At 42.2% G+C, this 17,247-nt stretch overlaps 2 protein-coding genes across 2 annotated transcripts; one reads left to right on the plus strand and one right to left on the minus strand.

Annotated features, from left to right (window-relative positions):
• The first annotated feature begins 3,779 nt into the window (after positions 1-3,779).
• Positions 3,780-12,953, plus strand: bphl (biphenyl hydrolase like). Its single transcript, XM_036978547.1, has 7 exons — positions 3,780-4,064; positions 4,705-4,808; positions 8,281-8,447; positions 10,921-11,074; positions 11,187-11,318; positions 11,442-11,565; positions 11,751-12,953. The coding sequence occupies exons 1-7, from the start codon at positions 3,988-3,990 to the stop codon at positions 11,839-11,841; spliced, it is 849 nt and encodes a 282-aa protein (XP_036834442.1). The 5' UTR covers positions 3,780-3,987; the 3' UTR covers positions 11,842-12,953.
• Positions 12,954-13,136: 183 nt separating this feature from the next.
• Positions 13,137-16,365, minus strand: LOC110524664 (oocyte zinc finger protein XlCOF6). The gene is made up of 2 exons (XM_021604511.2): positions 15,606-16,365; positions 13,137-15,211 (listed from the first exon to the last, which is right to left on the minus strand). Exons 1-2 carry the CDS (start codon positions 15,829-15,831, stop codon positions 13,161-13,163), a joined length of 2,277 nt encoding a protein of 758 aa, XP_021460186.1. The 5' UTR covers positions 15,832-16,365; the 3' UTR covers positions 13,137-13,160.
• Positions 16,366-17,247: the final 882 nt, after the last annotated feature.

A 17,247-nucleotide genomic window follows, 5' to 3' on the forward strand; every position in this document is an offset into this window, starting at 1 on the left:
TGACCGCAAGGCACTACGGAGGGTAGTGCGTACGGCCCAGTACATCACCGGGACTAAGCTGCCTGCTATCCAGGTCCTCTACACCAGGCGGTGTCAGAGGAAGGCCCTAAAAACTGTCAAAGACCCCAGCCACCCCAGTCATAGACTGTTCTCTCTACTATCGCATGGCAAGTGGTACCGGAGTGCCAAGTCTAGGACAAAAAGGCTTCTCAACAGTTTTTACCCCCAAGCCATAAGACTCCTGAACAGGTAATCATTTGGCTACCCGGACTATTTGCATTGTGTGCCCCCCCCCAACCCCTCTTTTTATGCTGCTGCTACTCTCTGTTTATCATATATGCATAGTCACTTTAACTATACATTCATGTACATACTACCTCAATTGGGCCGACCAACCAGTGCTCCCGCACATTGGCTAACCGGGCTATCTGCATTGTGTCCCACCCACCACCCGCCAACTCCTCTTTTACACTACTGCTACTCTGTTCATCATATATGCATAGTCACTTTAAACATATCTACATGTACATACTACCTCAATCAGGCTGACTAACCGGTGTCTGTATGTAGCCTCGTTACTTTTTACTGTTGTTTTATTTCTTTACCTACCTATTGTTCACCTAATACCTTTTTTTGCACTATTGGTTAGAGCCTGTAAGTAAGCATTTCACTGTTGTATTCAGCGCACGTGACAAATAAACTTTGATTTGACCCAAACTTAAGGAAAGCTTTGACTATGTACAAACTCAGTGAGCATAGCCTTGCTATTGAGAAAGGCTGCCGTAGGCAGACCTGGCTCTCAAGAGAAGGCAGGCTATGTGCACACTGCCCACAAAATGAAATGGAAACTGAGCTGCACTTCCTAACTTCCTGCCGAATGTATGATCATATTAGAGACACATATTTCCCTCAGATTACACAGATCCACAAAGAATTTGAATACAAACCCAATTTTGATAAACTCCCATATCTACTGGGTGAAATATCACAATGTCCCATCGCAGCAGCAAGATTTGTGACCTGTTGCCACAAGAAAAGGGCAACCAGAGAAGAACAAACACCATTGTAAATACAAGCCATATTTATGTTTATTTATTTTTCCTTTTGTAGTTTAATTATTTGCACTTCGTTACAACACTGTATGTAGACATACTATGACATTTGGAATCAGATCGCGGGTAAACCTTGCCAATGGGGTGTTAAGGGGAACTCAACACAGAAAGCATTCTGCTCTCATCTCACACATCACACTATGCCCAGGGCATGTTATCTTCAGCCTTGATCAGGTATTCCCAAACTGGGGTACGCCCAATGCTGTCGGGAGTACACCAATAAAAATGTAATTAAATTAAAAAATATATATACAGTATATCATCATTATTTATTTTTAATTTTATTTTTAATCTTCACATTTTCAAACAGTACATTTATATTTTCCAACCGGGAGATACATTTGGGTGAGGTTTTCTTCTCGCCTGAGTAACCTCTTTTCACTGCCAAAAATAAAATGAAAACATCTAGTGTTCAGCGAAATAACAGCACAATGTCAAATACAGGTAGCCTAGTCAAATAATTAACATCCAATCACATTAACTGTTACTCTCTCGCGGGAAACCTTCACTCTTGCGCAGACATTTAGAAACGCAACATGACAATTTGAAAAATAAGCCAAGGTAGTTTTTTGAGTGAGAATAAAGACGACTTTCGAGTAGTAAGACATGTATTAACCGTTAATAAAGAAGGGGCTAGAAGCATCTTATATGGTGAGTTACTGAGTGGCTAGGACAGACAAGCCCCATACTATTGTGGAGGACTTAATTCTTCCTGCTGCTGCGGGTATGACTGGGAAAATGCTGCGGGAAAAGGCCAAAAAAACTATACAGACAATGCCTTCATCAAACAACACTGTTTCACGACGCATCAGTGACATGGCAGGAGATGTTTTGAAGCAATTACTGCTTCTCATACAAGCCAGTGAATTATATGCATTACAGTTGGATGAGTCGACAGACGTGGCGGGCTTGGCACAGCTCCTGGTATATGTCTATTATGTTTATATGGGGCCAATTAAGGAAGACATCCTCTTCTGCAAACCACTGGAAACCAGGACAACATGAAAGGATATTACTAAAGTACTGGACAGCTTTGTGACATCAAATGACTTTGTGACATCAAATGACATCAATGACTTGGTTAGGATGTGTTGGAATCTGTACTGATGGTACCATGACAGGGAGACATAGTGGAGTGGTAACGCACATGCAAGCTGTTGCTCACGACACCACTTGGGTGCACTGCCGGGGGGGGCGGCAGGGTAGCCTAGTGGTTAGAGCGTTGGACTAGTAACCAGAAGGTTGCAAGTTCAAAACCCCCGAGCTGACCTGTCGTTCTGCCCCTGAACAGGCAGTTAACCCACTGTTCCTAGGCCGTCATTGAAAATAAGTTGTTCTTAACTGACTTGCCTGGTAAAATAAAAAATAAAACAAATAAAATCCACCAAGAGGCTCTTGCTGCCAAGGGAATGCCTGACAGCTTGAAATATGTTATGGACACTACAGTGAAAAAAACTTTGTTAAAGCAAGGCTCCTGAACTCTTGTGTATTTTCTGCATTATGTAATGATATGGACAGCAAACATGTACTGCTTTTACAACATATGTACGCTGGTTATCAAGGGGCAAAGTATTGACACGTTTTTTTTTTTTATTGAGAGAGTGGCTTAAGGTTTTCTTTACTGACCATAATTTTCACTTGTCTGACCGCTTGCATGATGACGAGTTTCTCAGACGACTGGCCTATCTGGGTGATGTTTTTTCACGCCTGAATGATCTGAATCTAGGATTACAGGTACTCTCCGCAACTATATTCAATGTGCGGGACAAAATTGAGGCTATGATTAAGAAGTTGGAGCTCTTCTCTGTCTGCATTAACAAGGAAAACACACAGGTCTTTCCATCACTGTATGATTTTTTGTGTACAAATGAACTCAAGCTTACGGACAATGTCAAATGTGATATAGTGAAGCACCTGAGTGAGATGGGTGCACAATTACGCAGGTACTTTCCCGAAACGGATGACACAAACAACTGGATTTGTTATCCCTTTCATGCCCTGCCTCCAGTCCACCTACCAATATCTGAACAAGAGAGCCTCATCGAATTTGCAACAAGCGGTTCTGTGAAAATGTAATTTAATCAGAAGCCACTGCCAGATTTCTGGATTGGGCTGCGCTCAGAGTTTCTTGCCTTGGCAAATTGGCTGTTAAGACACTGATGCCCTTTGCAACCACGTACCTATGTGAGAGTGGATTGTCGGCCCTCACTAGCATGAAAACTAAATACAGGCGGGCACAGACTGTGTGTGGAAAAGGATTTAAGATTGAGACTCTCCAATGTTTGAAGGGGTACGGGACTATAAAAAGTTTGTGAACCACTGGCCTAGATGGGGAATGTAGTGATATTATAACATTTAACTGTACCACTGTATAATTAAATAGTATACTTAGAGAAATAAGGACATGTAATTTCCATTAGAGCGGTCACTTGACTATCTTGTCACTATAATAGACCATTTTTGCTAAGGTGATGGCTAGAAGAGATCGAGGTTTGGTCAAAAAACATCAGATTTTACTTTTCGTAGCAGGCTAGAACTTAAGCAGCATGTTATGATAATTAACGTAACAGGTTAGGATAATTTGGCTAAGGTAAGGAAAAACTGTTAAAATTTCAATTTTTGACATTCATTTAACAAGAGCTGTATCCCATCTAGCCATGACTCTTTGGCTAATATGAGCTAGTGAAAGATTTGCCTCCGTACTTTCGCCAAAACGCACACTTGTGTCGAAATTGTCGGCAGGTTCTTCAAGCTATTCATTCACCAAAACAAACTTTGCTTTACACGTTTACCTGTCAATATAGTTCAGCTGTGACACAGTCAAATGAGAAATTGAGAAATTGTGAAACCCATTTAGAAACGTTTTGTCAACGAAATGGCGATGTTATTCTGGGAAAGAGGACTTCGCAACGCTGTTACCAAAAAGGCTATGCAAGGAGTCCAGCTCTACTGGTAATACATGCAGTTTAAGTGTCCGTAAATACGATGTGCATTCTACGGTAGCTAGCTAGCGAATTATTTGCAAATATTACAACAATGGTTCGTGTTTAGCAATGAAAATACTTAGAATAGTCTTTGCCTCCAATACAGCAGTCATGCATGTTGTCTGGCTTTCAGTGCAGTTTAATATATTTACAGACGATGGCGCTATTTACCAATCTCAGGCTCCAGTTGCAGCGTATGAAATTTAATATGCATTTGGTTTGTGACCTATCAAATTTAAATCAAATGTATTTATGAAGCCCTGTTTACGCTAAAACGCCAAACCGCAAGCAAAGCAGATGTAGAAGCACGGTGGCTAGAAAATACTCCCTAGGAAGAAACCTAGCGAGTAACCAGGCTCTGAGGGGTGGCAAAGCCTCTTCTGGCTGTGCCGGGTGGAGATTTTAATAGTACATGATGGCTAAGATGTTTAAACGTTCATGGTTGTAGAGGGTGCAACAGGTCAGCACCTCAGGAGAAAATGTCAGTTGGCTTTTCATAGCCGATCATGATACTGTATGTCACAGATTATCAGTTAAAATACGCATGAATTGTCAGTATTTATTCATCAAGTAGATAATCTGTCTAATTGTGTTTGTTTTCCCCTCAGTACGTCAGTGGTATCAGGCAGAGAGCGTGTGAATGGGGTGGATCTGTTCTACCAGCAGACTGGAAAAGGAGAACATGCTGTTTTACTACTGCCTGGAGCTCTGGGTAGGTAACAACACTCATAACATGGTCCCCAGGCTTTCAGTGTCTGGTACACAACACTACCGACCTTTGTCACTTCCTCAAGCCTTGTCGAGTGACTGTCTAAAGTTGTAGATGATGATCTCTTTCAAATATGGAGTAGCCTAAATCATACGTCACACTACTGATTAAGGCCTCTGCCCATCAGAGCATCAACATTAGTAATTGTGACTTTGATATTGAGAGGAGACTGAGGACTTCAAGCGGCAGTGGTTCCCAAACTTTTTATAGTCCCGTACCCCTTCAAACATTCAACCTCCAGCTTCAACGTACCCCCTCTAGCACCAGGGTCAGTGCAATCTCAAATGTTGTTTTTTGCCATCATTGTAAGCCTGCCACACACATACTATACGATAAATGTATTAAACATAAGAATGAGTGTGAGTTTTTGTCACAACCTTGCTCATGGGAAGTGGCAAAGAGCTCTTATTGGACCAGGGCACAAATAATAACATAATAATAATCATTAATTTTTCTCTTTATTTAGACATCTTACATATAAAACCTTATTTGTTCATCAAAAATTGTGAATAATTCATCACAGGTTAATGAGAAGGGTGTGCTTGAAAGGATGCACATAACTGCATGTAGAGAGTCTGTCTTAAATAATTTTCCACAGTCTGTGCCTGTATTTAGTTTTCATGCTAGTGAGGGCCGAGAATCCACTCTCACATAGGTACGTGGTTGCAAAGGGCATCAGTGTCTTAACAGCCAATTTGCCAAGGCAAGAAACTCTGAGCGCAGCCCTATCCAGAAATCTGGCAGTGGTTTCTGATTAAATTAAATTTTCACAGAACCGCTTGTTGCAAATCCGATGAGGCTCTCTTGTTCAGATATCGGTAGGTGGACTGGAGGCAGGGCATGAAATGGATAACGAATCCAGTTGTTTGTTTTGTCCGTTTCGGGAAAGTACCTGCTTAATTGTGCACCCATCTCACTCAGGTGCTTCGCTATATCACATTTGACATTGTCTGTAAGCTTGAGTTCATTTGCACACAAAAAAAATCATACAATGATGGAAAGACCTGTGTGTTTTCCTTGTTAATGCAGACAGAGAAGAGCTCCAACTTCTTAATCATAGCCTCAATTTTGTCCCGCACATTGAATATAGTTGCGAAGAGTCCCTTTAATCCTAGATTCAGATCATTCAGGCGAGGAAAAACTTCACCCAGATAGGCCAGTCGTTTGAGATGCTCGTCATCATGCAAGCGGTCAGACAAGTGAAAATTACAGTGGCAAGAAAAAGTATGTGAACCCTTTGGAATTACCTGGATTTCTGCATGAATTAGGCAAAACATTTGATCTGATCCTCATCTTAGTCACAACAATAGACAAATACAGTGTGCTTAAACTAATAAGACAAAAATTATTGTATTTTTCTTGTCTATATTGAATACATAATTTAAACATTGATAGCATAGGTTGGTAAAAGTATGTGAACCCCTAGGCTAAGGACTTTTCCAAAATCTAATTGGAGTCAGGAGTCAGCTAACCTGGAGTCCAATTAATGAGACAAGATTGGAGATGTTGGTTAGAGCTCCCTATTAAAAAAAACCTCAGAAAATGTGAGTTTGCTATTCACAAGAAGCATTGTCTGATGTGAACCATGCCTCGAACAAAAGAGATCTCAGAAGACCTAAGATTAAGAATTGTTGACTTGCATAAAGCTGGAAAGGGTTCGAAAAGTATCTCTAAAAGCCTTGATGTTCATCAGTCCACAGTAAGACAAATTGTCTATAAATGGAGTAAGTTCAACGTTGTTGCTACTCTCTCTTGGAGTGGACGTCCTGCAAGAGCACAGTGCAGAATGCTCAATGAGGTTACAAATAATCCTAGAGTGTCAGCTTAAGATGTACAGAAATCTCTGGAACATTCTAACATCTCTGTTGACGAGTCTACGATACGTAAAACACTAAACAAGAAAGGTGTTCATGGGAGGACACCGCGGAAGAAGCCACTGCTGTCCAAAAAAACATAGCTGCATGTCTTAAGTTCATAAAAAAGCACCTGGATAATTAAAACATTTATTTTTTTAATTTCACCTTTATTTAGCCAGTTGAGAACAAGTTCTAATTTACAACTGCGACCTGGCCAAGATAGAGCAAAGCAGTGTGACACAAACAACAGAGTTACACATACACATGGGATAAACAAACATACAGTCAATAACACAATAGAAAAAGTCTATATACAGTGTGTGCAAATGTAGTAACATTAGGGAGGTAAGGCAATAAATAGGACATCGTGGCGAAATAATTACAATTTAGCTATTAAACACTGGAGTGATAGATGTGCAGAAGATGAATGTGCAAGTAGAGATACTGGAGTGCAAAGGAGCAAAAAAAAGAATAACAATATGGGGATTAGGTAGTTGGGTGGGCAATTTACAGATGGGCTATATACAAATGCAGTGATCGGTAAGCAGCTCTGACAGCTGATGCTTAAAGTTTGTGAGGGAGATATGTCTCCAGCTTCAGTGATTTTTGCAATTTGTTCCAGTCATTGGCAGCAGAGAACTGGAAGGAAAGGCGGCCAAAGGAGGAGTTGGTTTTGTGGGTGACCAGTAAAATATACCTGCTGGAGCGCGTGCTACGGGTGGATGCTGCAATGGTGACCAGTGAGCTGAGATAAGGCAGGGCTTTACCTAGCAAAGACTTAGATGGCCTGGAGCCAGCGGGTTTGGCGACGAATATGAAGCGAGTACCAGCCAACGAGAGCATACAGGTTGCAGTGGTGGGTAGTATATGGGGCTTTGGTGACAAAACTGTGGACAGATTAAACTAAAGTTGAGTTGTTTGGAATGAACACACAACACTACAGTGGGGCAAAAAAGTATTTAGTCAGCCACCAATTGTGCAAGTTCTCCCACTTAAAAAGATGAGAGAGACCTGTAATTTTCATCATAGGTACACTTCAACTATGACAGACAAAATGAGAAAAAGAAATCCAGAAAATGACATTGTAGGATTTTTTATTTATTTATTTGCAAATTATGGAGGAAAATAAGTATTTGGTCACCTACAAACAAGAAAGATTTCTGGCTCTCACACACCTGTAACTTCTTCTTTAAGAGGCTCCTCTGTCCTCCACTCGTTACCTGTATTAATGGCACCTGTTTGAACTTGTTATCAGTATAAAATACACCTGTCCACAACCTCAAACAGTCACACTCCAAACTCCACTATGGCCAAGACCAAAGAGCTCACCCCCATTTTTTTTATTTTTATATATATAATTTTTAAAATATTTTTTAATGTGAATCACATTTTTATTTGGCGTACCCCCGACGGCATTGCACATACCCCAGTTTGGGAATACCTGGCCTACGTGATAGAAAACTTCATAAAAACACATACTAAGTTGTTTTGGGTCCTCATCAGAACAGGCATAGACCCTCTATAATGTTGGTTACCAGCAGTGTGTCTTCCTGTAACAGGAAGTGCTCAGACTGACTTTGGGCCGCAGCTGAAGTCTTTGAGTAAGGACCGCTTCACTGTGATTGGTTGGGACCCTCGCGGGTACGGAAACTCCCGCCCCCCGGAGAGAGACTTCCCACTGGACTTCTTTGAGAGGGATGCCAAGGACGCTGTGGACCTGATGCAGGTCAGAGTTAAACCAATCAGGAATCACATTGGGAAGATGCTTTAAAATGTTGCTGTAGAGTGTGTTTCTCAATATTGCATATTGCAAGTCAGCACACAAGATGACTTTCTCCACAACACAGAGAAACAGGACTACTCTGGAGAACATGAACTACACAGTTGCCTCTCTTGCTCTTTGTATGTGAGGACAGTCAGCCAAGTATATTTCCTTATTTATCTGTGAACGTGTGTATGTCTTTCCCTCATTGCTTTTCTGTGAACGTGTGTACAGTTGTGGCCAAAAGTTTTGAGAATGACACCAATATTAATTTTCACAAGGTCTGCTGCCTCAGTTTGTATGATGGCAGTTTGCATATACTCCAGAATGTTATGAAGAGTGATCAGATGAATTGCAATTAATTGCAAAGTCCCTCTTTGCCATGCAAATTAACTGAATGCCAAAAAAACATTTCCACTGTATTTCAGCCCTGCCACAAAAGGACCAGCTGACTTCATGTCAGTGATTCTCTCGTTAACACAGCTGTGATTGTTGACGAGGACAAGGCTGGAGATCACTGTCACACTGATTGAGTTCAAATAACAGACTGGAAGCTTCAAAAGGAGGGTGGTGCTTGGAATCATTGATCTTCCTCTGTCAACCATGATTACCTGAAAGGAAACACGTGCCGTCATCATTGCTTAGCACAAAAAGTGCTTCACAGGCAAGGATATTGCTGCCAGTAAGATTGCACCTAAATCAACCATTTATCGGATCATCAAGAACTTCGAGAGCGGTTCAATTGTTGTGAAGAAGGCTTCAGGGCACCCAAGAAAGTCCAGCAAGCGTCAGGACCGTCTCCTAAAGTTGATTCAGCTGCGGGATCGGAGCAAAACCAGTACAGAGCTTGCTCGGGAATGGCAGCAGGCAGGTGTGAGTGCATCTGCATGCACAGTGAGGCGAAGACTTTTGGAGGATGGCCTGGTGTCAAGAAGGGCAGCAAAGAAGCCACTTCTCTCCAGGAAAAACATCAGGGACAGACGGATATTCTGCAAAAGGTACAGGGATTGGACTGCTGAGGACTGGGGTAAAGTCATTTTCTCTGATGAATCTCCTTTCCGATTGTTTGGGGCATCCGGAAAAAAAGCTTGTCCGGAGAAGACAAGGTGAGCGCTACCATCAGTCCTGTGTCATGCCAACAGTAAAGCATCCTGAGACCATTCATGTGTGGGTTTGCTTCTCAGCCAAGGGAGTGGGCTCACTCACAATTTTGCCTAAGAACACAGCCATGAATAAATAATGGTACCAACACATATTCCGACAGCAACTTCTCCCAACCATCCAGGAACAGTTTGGTGACAAACAATGCCTTTTCCGGCATGATGGAGCACCTTGCCATAAGGCAAAAGTGATAACCAAGTGGCTCGGGGAACAAAACATCGATATTTTAGGTCCATGGCCAGGAAACTCCCCAGACCTTAATCCCATTGAGAACTTGTGGTCAATCCTCAAGAGGCGGGTAGACAAACAAAACCCCACAAATTCTGACAAACTCCAAGCATTGATTATGCAAGAATGGGCTGCCATCAGTCAGGATGTGGCCCAGAAGTTAATCGACAGCATGCCAGGGCGGTTTGCAGAGGTCGTGAAAAAGAAGGGTCAACATTGCAAATATTGACTCTTTGCATCAACTTCATGTAATTGTCAATAAAAGCCTTTGACACTTATGAAATGCTTGTAATTATACTTCAGTATTCCATAGTAACATCTGACAAAAATATCTAGACGCTGAAGCAGCAAACTTTGTGGAAATTAATATTTGTGTCATTCTCTTTTGGCCACGACTGTATGCTTTTTCCCTCACTGCTTATCTGTGAACGTGTGTATGCCTTTTCCCTCATTGCTTATCTGTGAACGTGTGTCTTTTCCCTCATTGCTTATCTGTGAACGTGTGTATGCCTTTTCCCTCATTGCTTATCTGTGAACGTGTGTGTGTCTTTTCCTTCATTGCTTATCTGTGAACGTGTGTCTTTTCCTTCATTGCTTATCTGTGAACGTGTGTGTGTCTTTTCCTTCATTGCTTATGTGTGAACGTGTGTGTCTTTTCCCTTATTGCTTATCTGTGAACGTGTGTCTTTTCTTTCATTGCTTATCTGTGAACGTGTGCGTTTGTCTTTTCCCTTATTGCTTATCTGTGAACGTGTGTGTTTGTCTTTTCCCTTATTGCTTATCTGTGAATGTGTGTGTTTGTCTTTTCCCTTATTGCTTATCTGTGAACGTGTGTGTGTGTGTGTGTGTGTGTCTTTTCCCTTATTGCTTATCTGTGAACATGTGTCTTTTCCTTCATTGCTTATGTGTGAACGTGTGTGTGTGTGTCTTTTCCCTCATTGCTTATCTGTGAACGTGTGTGTGTGTGTCTTTTCCCTTATTGCTTATCTGTGAACGTGTGTGTGTGTGTCTTTTCCTTCATTGCTTAGCTGTATCTTTCCCATGGTAGGCGTTGAGATTTCCAAGGTTCTCTCTGCTGGGCTGGAGTGACGGAGGCATTACTGCTCTGATTGCAGCAGCCAGGAACCCCTCCCTGGTCAATAAGATGGTGGTGTGGGGCTCCAACGCATATGTCTCACCACAAGATGTAAAGATCTACAATGGTGAGGTCCTCTTATTGGTGTGTGCGAGCATGCTTTGGAGAGACTGGATGAGGCAGCTCTGCATGTGTCAGGGTTTGTGTAATACAGCTTGTGTGTGTCCATGTGTCTTCAGCGATCCGTGATGTGTCTCAGTGGAGTGAGAGGATGAGGAGGCCCATGGAGGAAGTGTATGGGTCAGAGCTCTTCATTAAGACCTGGGAAGGATGGGTGGACGGGATTGGACAGTTCGCCCAGAGACCAGAAGGTAAGGGCAGCAACATCTTTGCAGCAAAGATTCCAATTTTCCAGTTCCACTTGTCAGTTCCTGTGTTAGGGAGTATCTGTATAGATCCTTAGACTTGTTTTCTGTCTGTCCTGTATTGTTCAGGAAGCATCTGTATGGAGCTGTTGCCTCAGATCAGCTGTCCCTCTCTCATCATCCACGGAGAGAAGGATCCCATGGTGCCCAGCTTCCACCCTCAGTATCTCCTCAAACACATCAAGGGTTCAAGGTGAGCTGATTCCCCCATTACATTCCTTCTCTTTTGTTTTCCTATCCTCCCTTCTGTATGTTTTTCTCTCTTATAGAGGCATTGTATGAAAGAAATTATGTAGTCAGCATGTATTATGTTAATGTTTAACTACAACCACTAATGATACGTACAACCTCCACTGTAACATCTTCTTTGGTGTCCAGGTTGCATCTGATGCCGGAAGGGAAACACAACCTGCATCTGAGGTTTGCTGCCAAGTTCAACAAGCTGGTTGAAGACTTCCTGAACCAGTGATGGACATAGGAATAGGGTACCATTTGGGACGTAGCCTAACATTTTGCAGTATGTAGGGATTAGGGTGCCAATTCGGTTACACAAGTCCTGCACCCACAGGAAATGAGAAGCTTTCAGGCCTGGGTCTGTGTTCAAGAGTGGACAACATTGAAGGAGCACTATAGAAAGCAACAGTAATAATCAATCAGAGTCTGGTCCATTAATTAACTGACTTATCACTGAATTACTGGTATATGAGCCAAAATAAATACCCATCCACATGACTATTGCAAATGTTATGTATTAATTCCTTGTGTAATAAGTTTAACTTTTTGCATCATTTGTATTGTTGTGTACAGTCCTCTGTTTTGTACTGTTGTGTGTCATATATGGCATGTTATGTAAATGTTGCATTTGCAAACTGTTATGCCATGTAAAACAAAGCAAAAGAAAAGTTGGAAAATGATAGTCATTCAATTACAATTTTAATCAGACATATTTAGTAAACAGCAGGGGTGAAAGTAAGGTGGTGTGGTACGGCGTCCCAGCAAAATAAATAGTGTGGGTACGCCGTACCAGTTAAACATGAACTTATCACAATGATTAAAACAAAATGTCAAGAAAATTAGCAAATGGACTTAAACTGGTGGTATAGCCTATGCTCCAATATGCGATGTGGTCAGATGAGAACACTGAAATTTTGCCAAGGTAGAGATGAGTGGCTGACACAGACGCGTGCAGACAGCAGTGGACGCTTCAATTCTGGCCTAATGACAATCACCAAATGTCATTAGACTTTTTGGTGTGTTGTGTAACAGATGACTGGAAAGAGTCACCACTGTTTGGAACAAGAGCTCGACTTGGACTGAAAGAGGTTCCGGTACTTTTGAGCTAATATTCTATAAGAGGAACAGGAGCTCAAGCAGTAGAACATTTGAAGTACCAGTACTCAGTTCATGTGAGGTCCTGGTTTGGAGGCTGGAAATATGTTGAGTGGATGAGCTTGGAGCCCTTTGAAGTGATTCTGATAATCAGATAAAAACATAATGACTGGTTGTGTTTATACCACAATACTAGTTAATACATTTTAAAAGTTATGAAATATCTTCTAGGTCCACAGACATCCTTTTGAATTAATAGGAATTATATGATTAGGCCAATACATTTATTGGGTCTATAGGCACAAGCACATGTTGGTCCCGTAGTGGGAAGAAATGAATTCTACTTTCACCGCTGGTAAAGTCTTTATATGTACAGTGTGTTCTCTGACAGGCACAACAGTGACAGTTACAATGAGCCTATCCATCTTTTGATGGACACATTTTACACCTGACCGAGAACTACATGCTCTCCCTCTTGTGAATGTTATTCATGTGTGATTTCAGGGAACTCATCTGATTGAAGCATTTATCGCAATAGTTACAGCGAAACGGTTTCTCGCCAGTGTGAATTCTCTGATGGCGTTTAAGATCGCTTGTTGATAAAAAGCATTTACCACACGAAGGACACATGTATGGTTTCTCCCCTGAATGAGTCCTCATGTGACCATTCAGGTGTTCCTTCCTGCTAAAGCTTTTCCCACAAGTGTTACACAGGTACGGTTTCTCTCCAGTGTGAATTCTCTCGTGGAGTTTGAGTTGGCTTTCTTTTGGAAAAGCTTTTTCACACATAGTGCACTGCAGCATTGCCTTCTGTTTGTGACTCTTCATATGCTGCTTAAGGTTTCGCATCTGATGGAAGCTTTTGCCGCAATCGCTGCAGAGATACGCTGGAGGCTCCTCTCCTTCCTCTCCTGTCTCCCCTGTGTGTACCCTCATATGGCTTAGCAAATTACCCTCGTAGTTGAAGCATTTGTTACATTCAACACACCTGTATGGTTCCTCACCTGTGTGAATTCTCTCATGCTTTTTCAAATCGCTTGAATAGACAAAGCATTTCCCGCAGACATCACACTTGTACGGCTGCTCCCCTGTGTGGCTCCTCATGTGGTCTGTCAGTCTAGTATTGTGGAGGAAGCATTTGCCACATTCATTGCAGCAGTAGGGTTTCCGTGTTGTGTGTATCTTCATGTGCGTTTTCAGACCTCCCTTAAGAGTGAAGCTTTTGTCGCATTCCTTGCAGCTGTATGGTTTCTCACCAGTGTGGATCCGCTGGTGGCGTTTTAAATCACAGTCTGATATAAAGCATTTCTCACATAGAAGGCACCGGAATAATCTCTCTCCTGTATGAGTGCGCATATGCCCGATCAAGTCCGATTTACGGCTGAAACTTTGACTGCAATCGCTGCACATGTATGGTGTCTCTCTATTGTGAGTTTTTAGGTGTTGTCTTAGACCTGCTTTAAATGTGAAACATTTTTCACACATAGGACACTGAAGTCGTTGCCCTGTGTGGCTCCTCATATGCTCTTTTAGTGTTGCCTTCAGACTGTAGCTTTTTCCGCACTCCTGGCAGCTGCATGGTTTCACTCCGGTGTGAATTAGCTGATGGCGTTTTAGAACCACGGCTGATATACAGGATTTCTCACACACAGGACATTTAAATAGGCTCTCCCCTCCTGTATGGGATCTCATATGCTCTGTCAGGTGTCCCTGACGTGTGAAGCCTTTGTCACACTCAAAACATTGATAAGGTTTCTCTCCATTGTGAGTCTTCATATGCCTGACCAGAGCTCCCTTGCCTTTGAAGGACCTGGAGCATTCTTTGCACTTATATGGCTTTTCATCTTTCTGATGAATTTTCCGGTGATTTCCTAAATGGCTTCTGCTAATGAAGCATTGACTGCACACAGGGCATTTGTATGGTGTCACTCCTGTGTGAGTGTTTATATGCCTGTCCAGGATTTCCTTGTGGTTGAATGATTTGCCACATTCAGTACAGCTGTATGGTTTCTCACCAATGTGAATAATTCTCTGATGTATTTTTAACTGGCCTGCCCTGGTGAAGCTTTTCCTGCACACAGTACACATGTGTAACCGCTTCTCTGTGTGAGCCCTCAACGGTGCTTTCAGCTCACTGGTTATCTTGGCCTCAGTGCAGACTTTAGAATCTGGATGTAGACCAAGTTCAGAGAGGGGCTGAGAGTCAATGATTGGTTCTGATACTCCGTAGTCCTCTCCATCATCAGGTTCTGTTTTGATTCCGACAGTGGTGTTGGTGGGTAGAGGGTCCCTTTCACTGTCCTGATCACAGTCACGTTCCACATATGGAGGAGGAAATATAAACTGTGTGACCTCTGTGGTATCCTGACTGGCCTTGAGTTCCTCCTGTTGCTCTGTAATCAATGTGTGCTCTGTCTCCTCCTGCACCCGACTGGGGCTCCACTCCTGCTCACAGTGTGGTTGTTGTTGCTGCTGCTTAGGTGGAATCTCCCGAGTTAGCTGCTGGGGGTCTGGGGAGAAGGATGGGAAATAAGGTTCTACACATTCGATAAATAACTCAAACACAATTCACATCAATTCAAGTTGGCTACCTTCACAATTATTTAGGCCTATGCCCCGCTTCTTAACCTGGGGAAATACAGTTTGTATGAGCTAACATTCCACTCCTTGTCATGCAAAAAATGTTTGGCAATGACACCGAATACAAGGATTGGAATGTTAGCAACAACAACAAAAAAACTGGTTCTGACTCAGGCATTCTGGAGTGGCAAAGAGTGACATCATCGCTTTAAGACTGTCAGTCTACCGCCCTTCTACTACTGCGACGAATGCAACAGTGGATTAATATGTGCATTAGCGGTCATCTGTATTGTTTTAATCGTATGCTGTTTACTAGTCACAAACCTGCTCCCAAATCCAGAAGAATCCTCCGCAGACGACCATTCTCCTGCTTTGAGCTGGATATCTCTTCCAAGTACTCTATTATCGTCTTTTCCACTATCCTGAATATATCAACTGCCGCTGATTTTAATCGGTCATGGTACTCGGTTTTATTTTCTCCAAATAGCTCAACAGCTGCCGTTGTTAACCGTTCGGTGATAAACAGATTCAACAGCTGTATTTTGGACATTTTGAGGAAATATTAACGCTTTAACAACTTAAATTAAACCTAAAGATACTCGTCAACTTCTAACCACCTTAGCATTTTTCATGCCGAAGTTCCGAGCTTGCAAAGATTTCCGGCTTCGAAAAGATGTTGACACTTTGAGGACCGAATGACATTCAAGCAAAGGCGGGAACAATACACAGCTAGCCAATCATGTTTCTCATGATGTTCAGAATCACGTGCATGTGCTTAGGCGTTCCAGAAACCAGGAAGTGACTTGATTTACGGGCGCACATGAGTAGGTTGAACAAATTAAAATGAATCGTCTCGTTTAGTCGTAGCTACTTGTCTTCCTACAAACAGCTATTCAAAATGAACATATCAGAAGCAGTAGGAGATGCCATTACAGTGCACGATATCTCAGAGAAGATTCTGGAGCAAACGGTTCACTTTCACGTCATGAAACTCAATGTTTTTTTTTCTCCTTTGGTTCGGCTCGAACCCCGTCTTGTCCAACTTGGTTGTTTCAATGGAAAGTACATTTGTGAGTAGCTTACTGTACAACAAATACACTGTTACAAAGCAGACTAGCTAACAGAGATTGGAAGCTAGCTAGCTTCACTGTGTAATGTTTCTAGCTAGCTGCGTTAAAGGTATTATATCAGGTGTGTGTGTGTATTCAGGATTCGATGCCGCTGTCTACCTTAGTCCTGGAGGACCCATCTGAAACCACCCAGAATTCACTGGCGCAGAAATGGAGTAAGCACCCCTTTCTTCATCTTCCTGTCAATATCCTATCTCTCAGAAGATTGGCTGTATCCTCCACAGACTGTGAAGGAATTGTCCAGCTTCATGCTATCGTGATGGTGCTGTCAAGACAACTGGGAATTTGGGAGAAAAAAATCATCAGGTCAGAAAATCGGAGCCCTAGAAAGATGGAGCTATACGGGTCCGCAAATACAGGACTACAAAATATATATTTTTGTATTAACTGTTTTTCCTTCTTCAGATTTTCCAGGTGGTGCTGCAGCACCTCTACTTCCCGAAGCTATGGTCGGACCTCGTTTTTCTCTGAATTCGCAGTTGTCTTGAACTCACTGAAGTTGGAATCAGTTCCCAGTTGTTTTAAACGCAGCATAAGACAGGCCACATATTTACACACACACAAACTCATCCAAGATGCCACAACATTGTGCTTACAGTCAAAATTGTCTAACAATCAATTATACATTGATTTATACTGAACAAAAAAATAAACTCAACATGCAACAATTTTACTGAGTTACAGTTTATATAAGGAAGTCAGTCAATTGAAATAAATAAATGAGGCCCTAATCTATGGATGGGAGGGCATAGGCCCACCCACTGGGGAGCCAGGCCCAGCCATCAGTTTTTCCTCACAAAAGGGCTTTAATACCGGAATAAATACTCCTCAGTTTC

The sequence above is a fragment of the Oncorhynchus mykiss genome, chromosome 5, assembly GCF_013265735.2.
Source record: "Oncorhynchus mykiss isolate Arlee chromosome 5, USDA_OmykA_1.1, whole genome shotgun sequence".
NCBI lineage: Eukaryota > Metazoa > Chordata > Actinopteri > Salmoniformes > Salmonidae > Oncorhynchus > Oncorhynchus mykiss.

Coding starts and splice junctions, on each gene's coding strand:
- bphl (XM_036978547.1), top strand. CDS start 3,988: ATGGCGATGTTATTCTGGGAAAGAGGACTTCGCAACGCTGTTACCAAA. Junction 4,065..4,704: donor CAAGGAGTCCAGCTCTACTG/GTAATACATGCA, acceptor TTTTCCCCTCAG/TACGTCAGTGGTATCAGGCA. Junction 11,075..11,186: donor AGATGTAAAGATCTACAATG/GTGAGGTCCTCT, acceptor ATGTGTCTTCAG/CGATCCGTGATGTGTCTCAG.
- LOC110524664 (XM_021604511.2), bottom strand. CDS start 15,831: ATGTCCAAAATACAGCTGTTGAATCTGTTTATCACCGAACGGTTAACA. Junction 15,212..15,605: donor TCTTCTGGATTTGGGAGCAG/GTTTGTGACTAG, acceptor CCTTCTCCCCAG/ACCCCCAGCAGCTAACTCGG.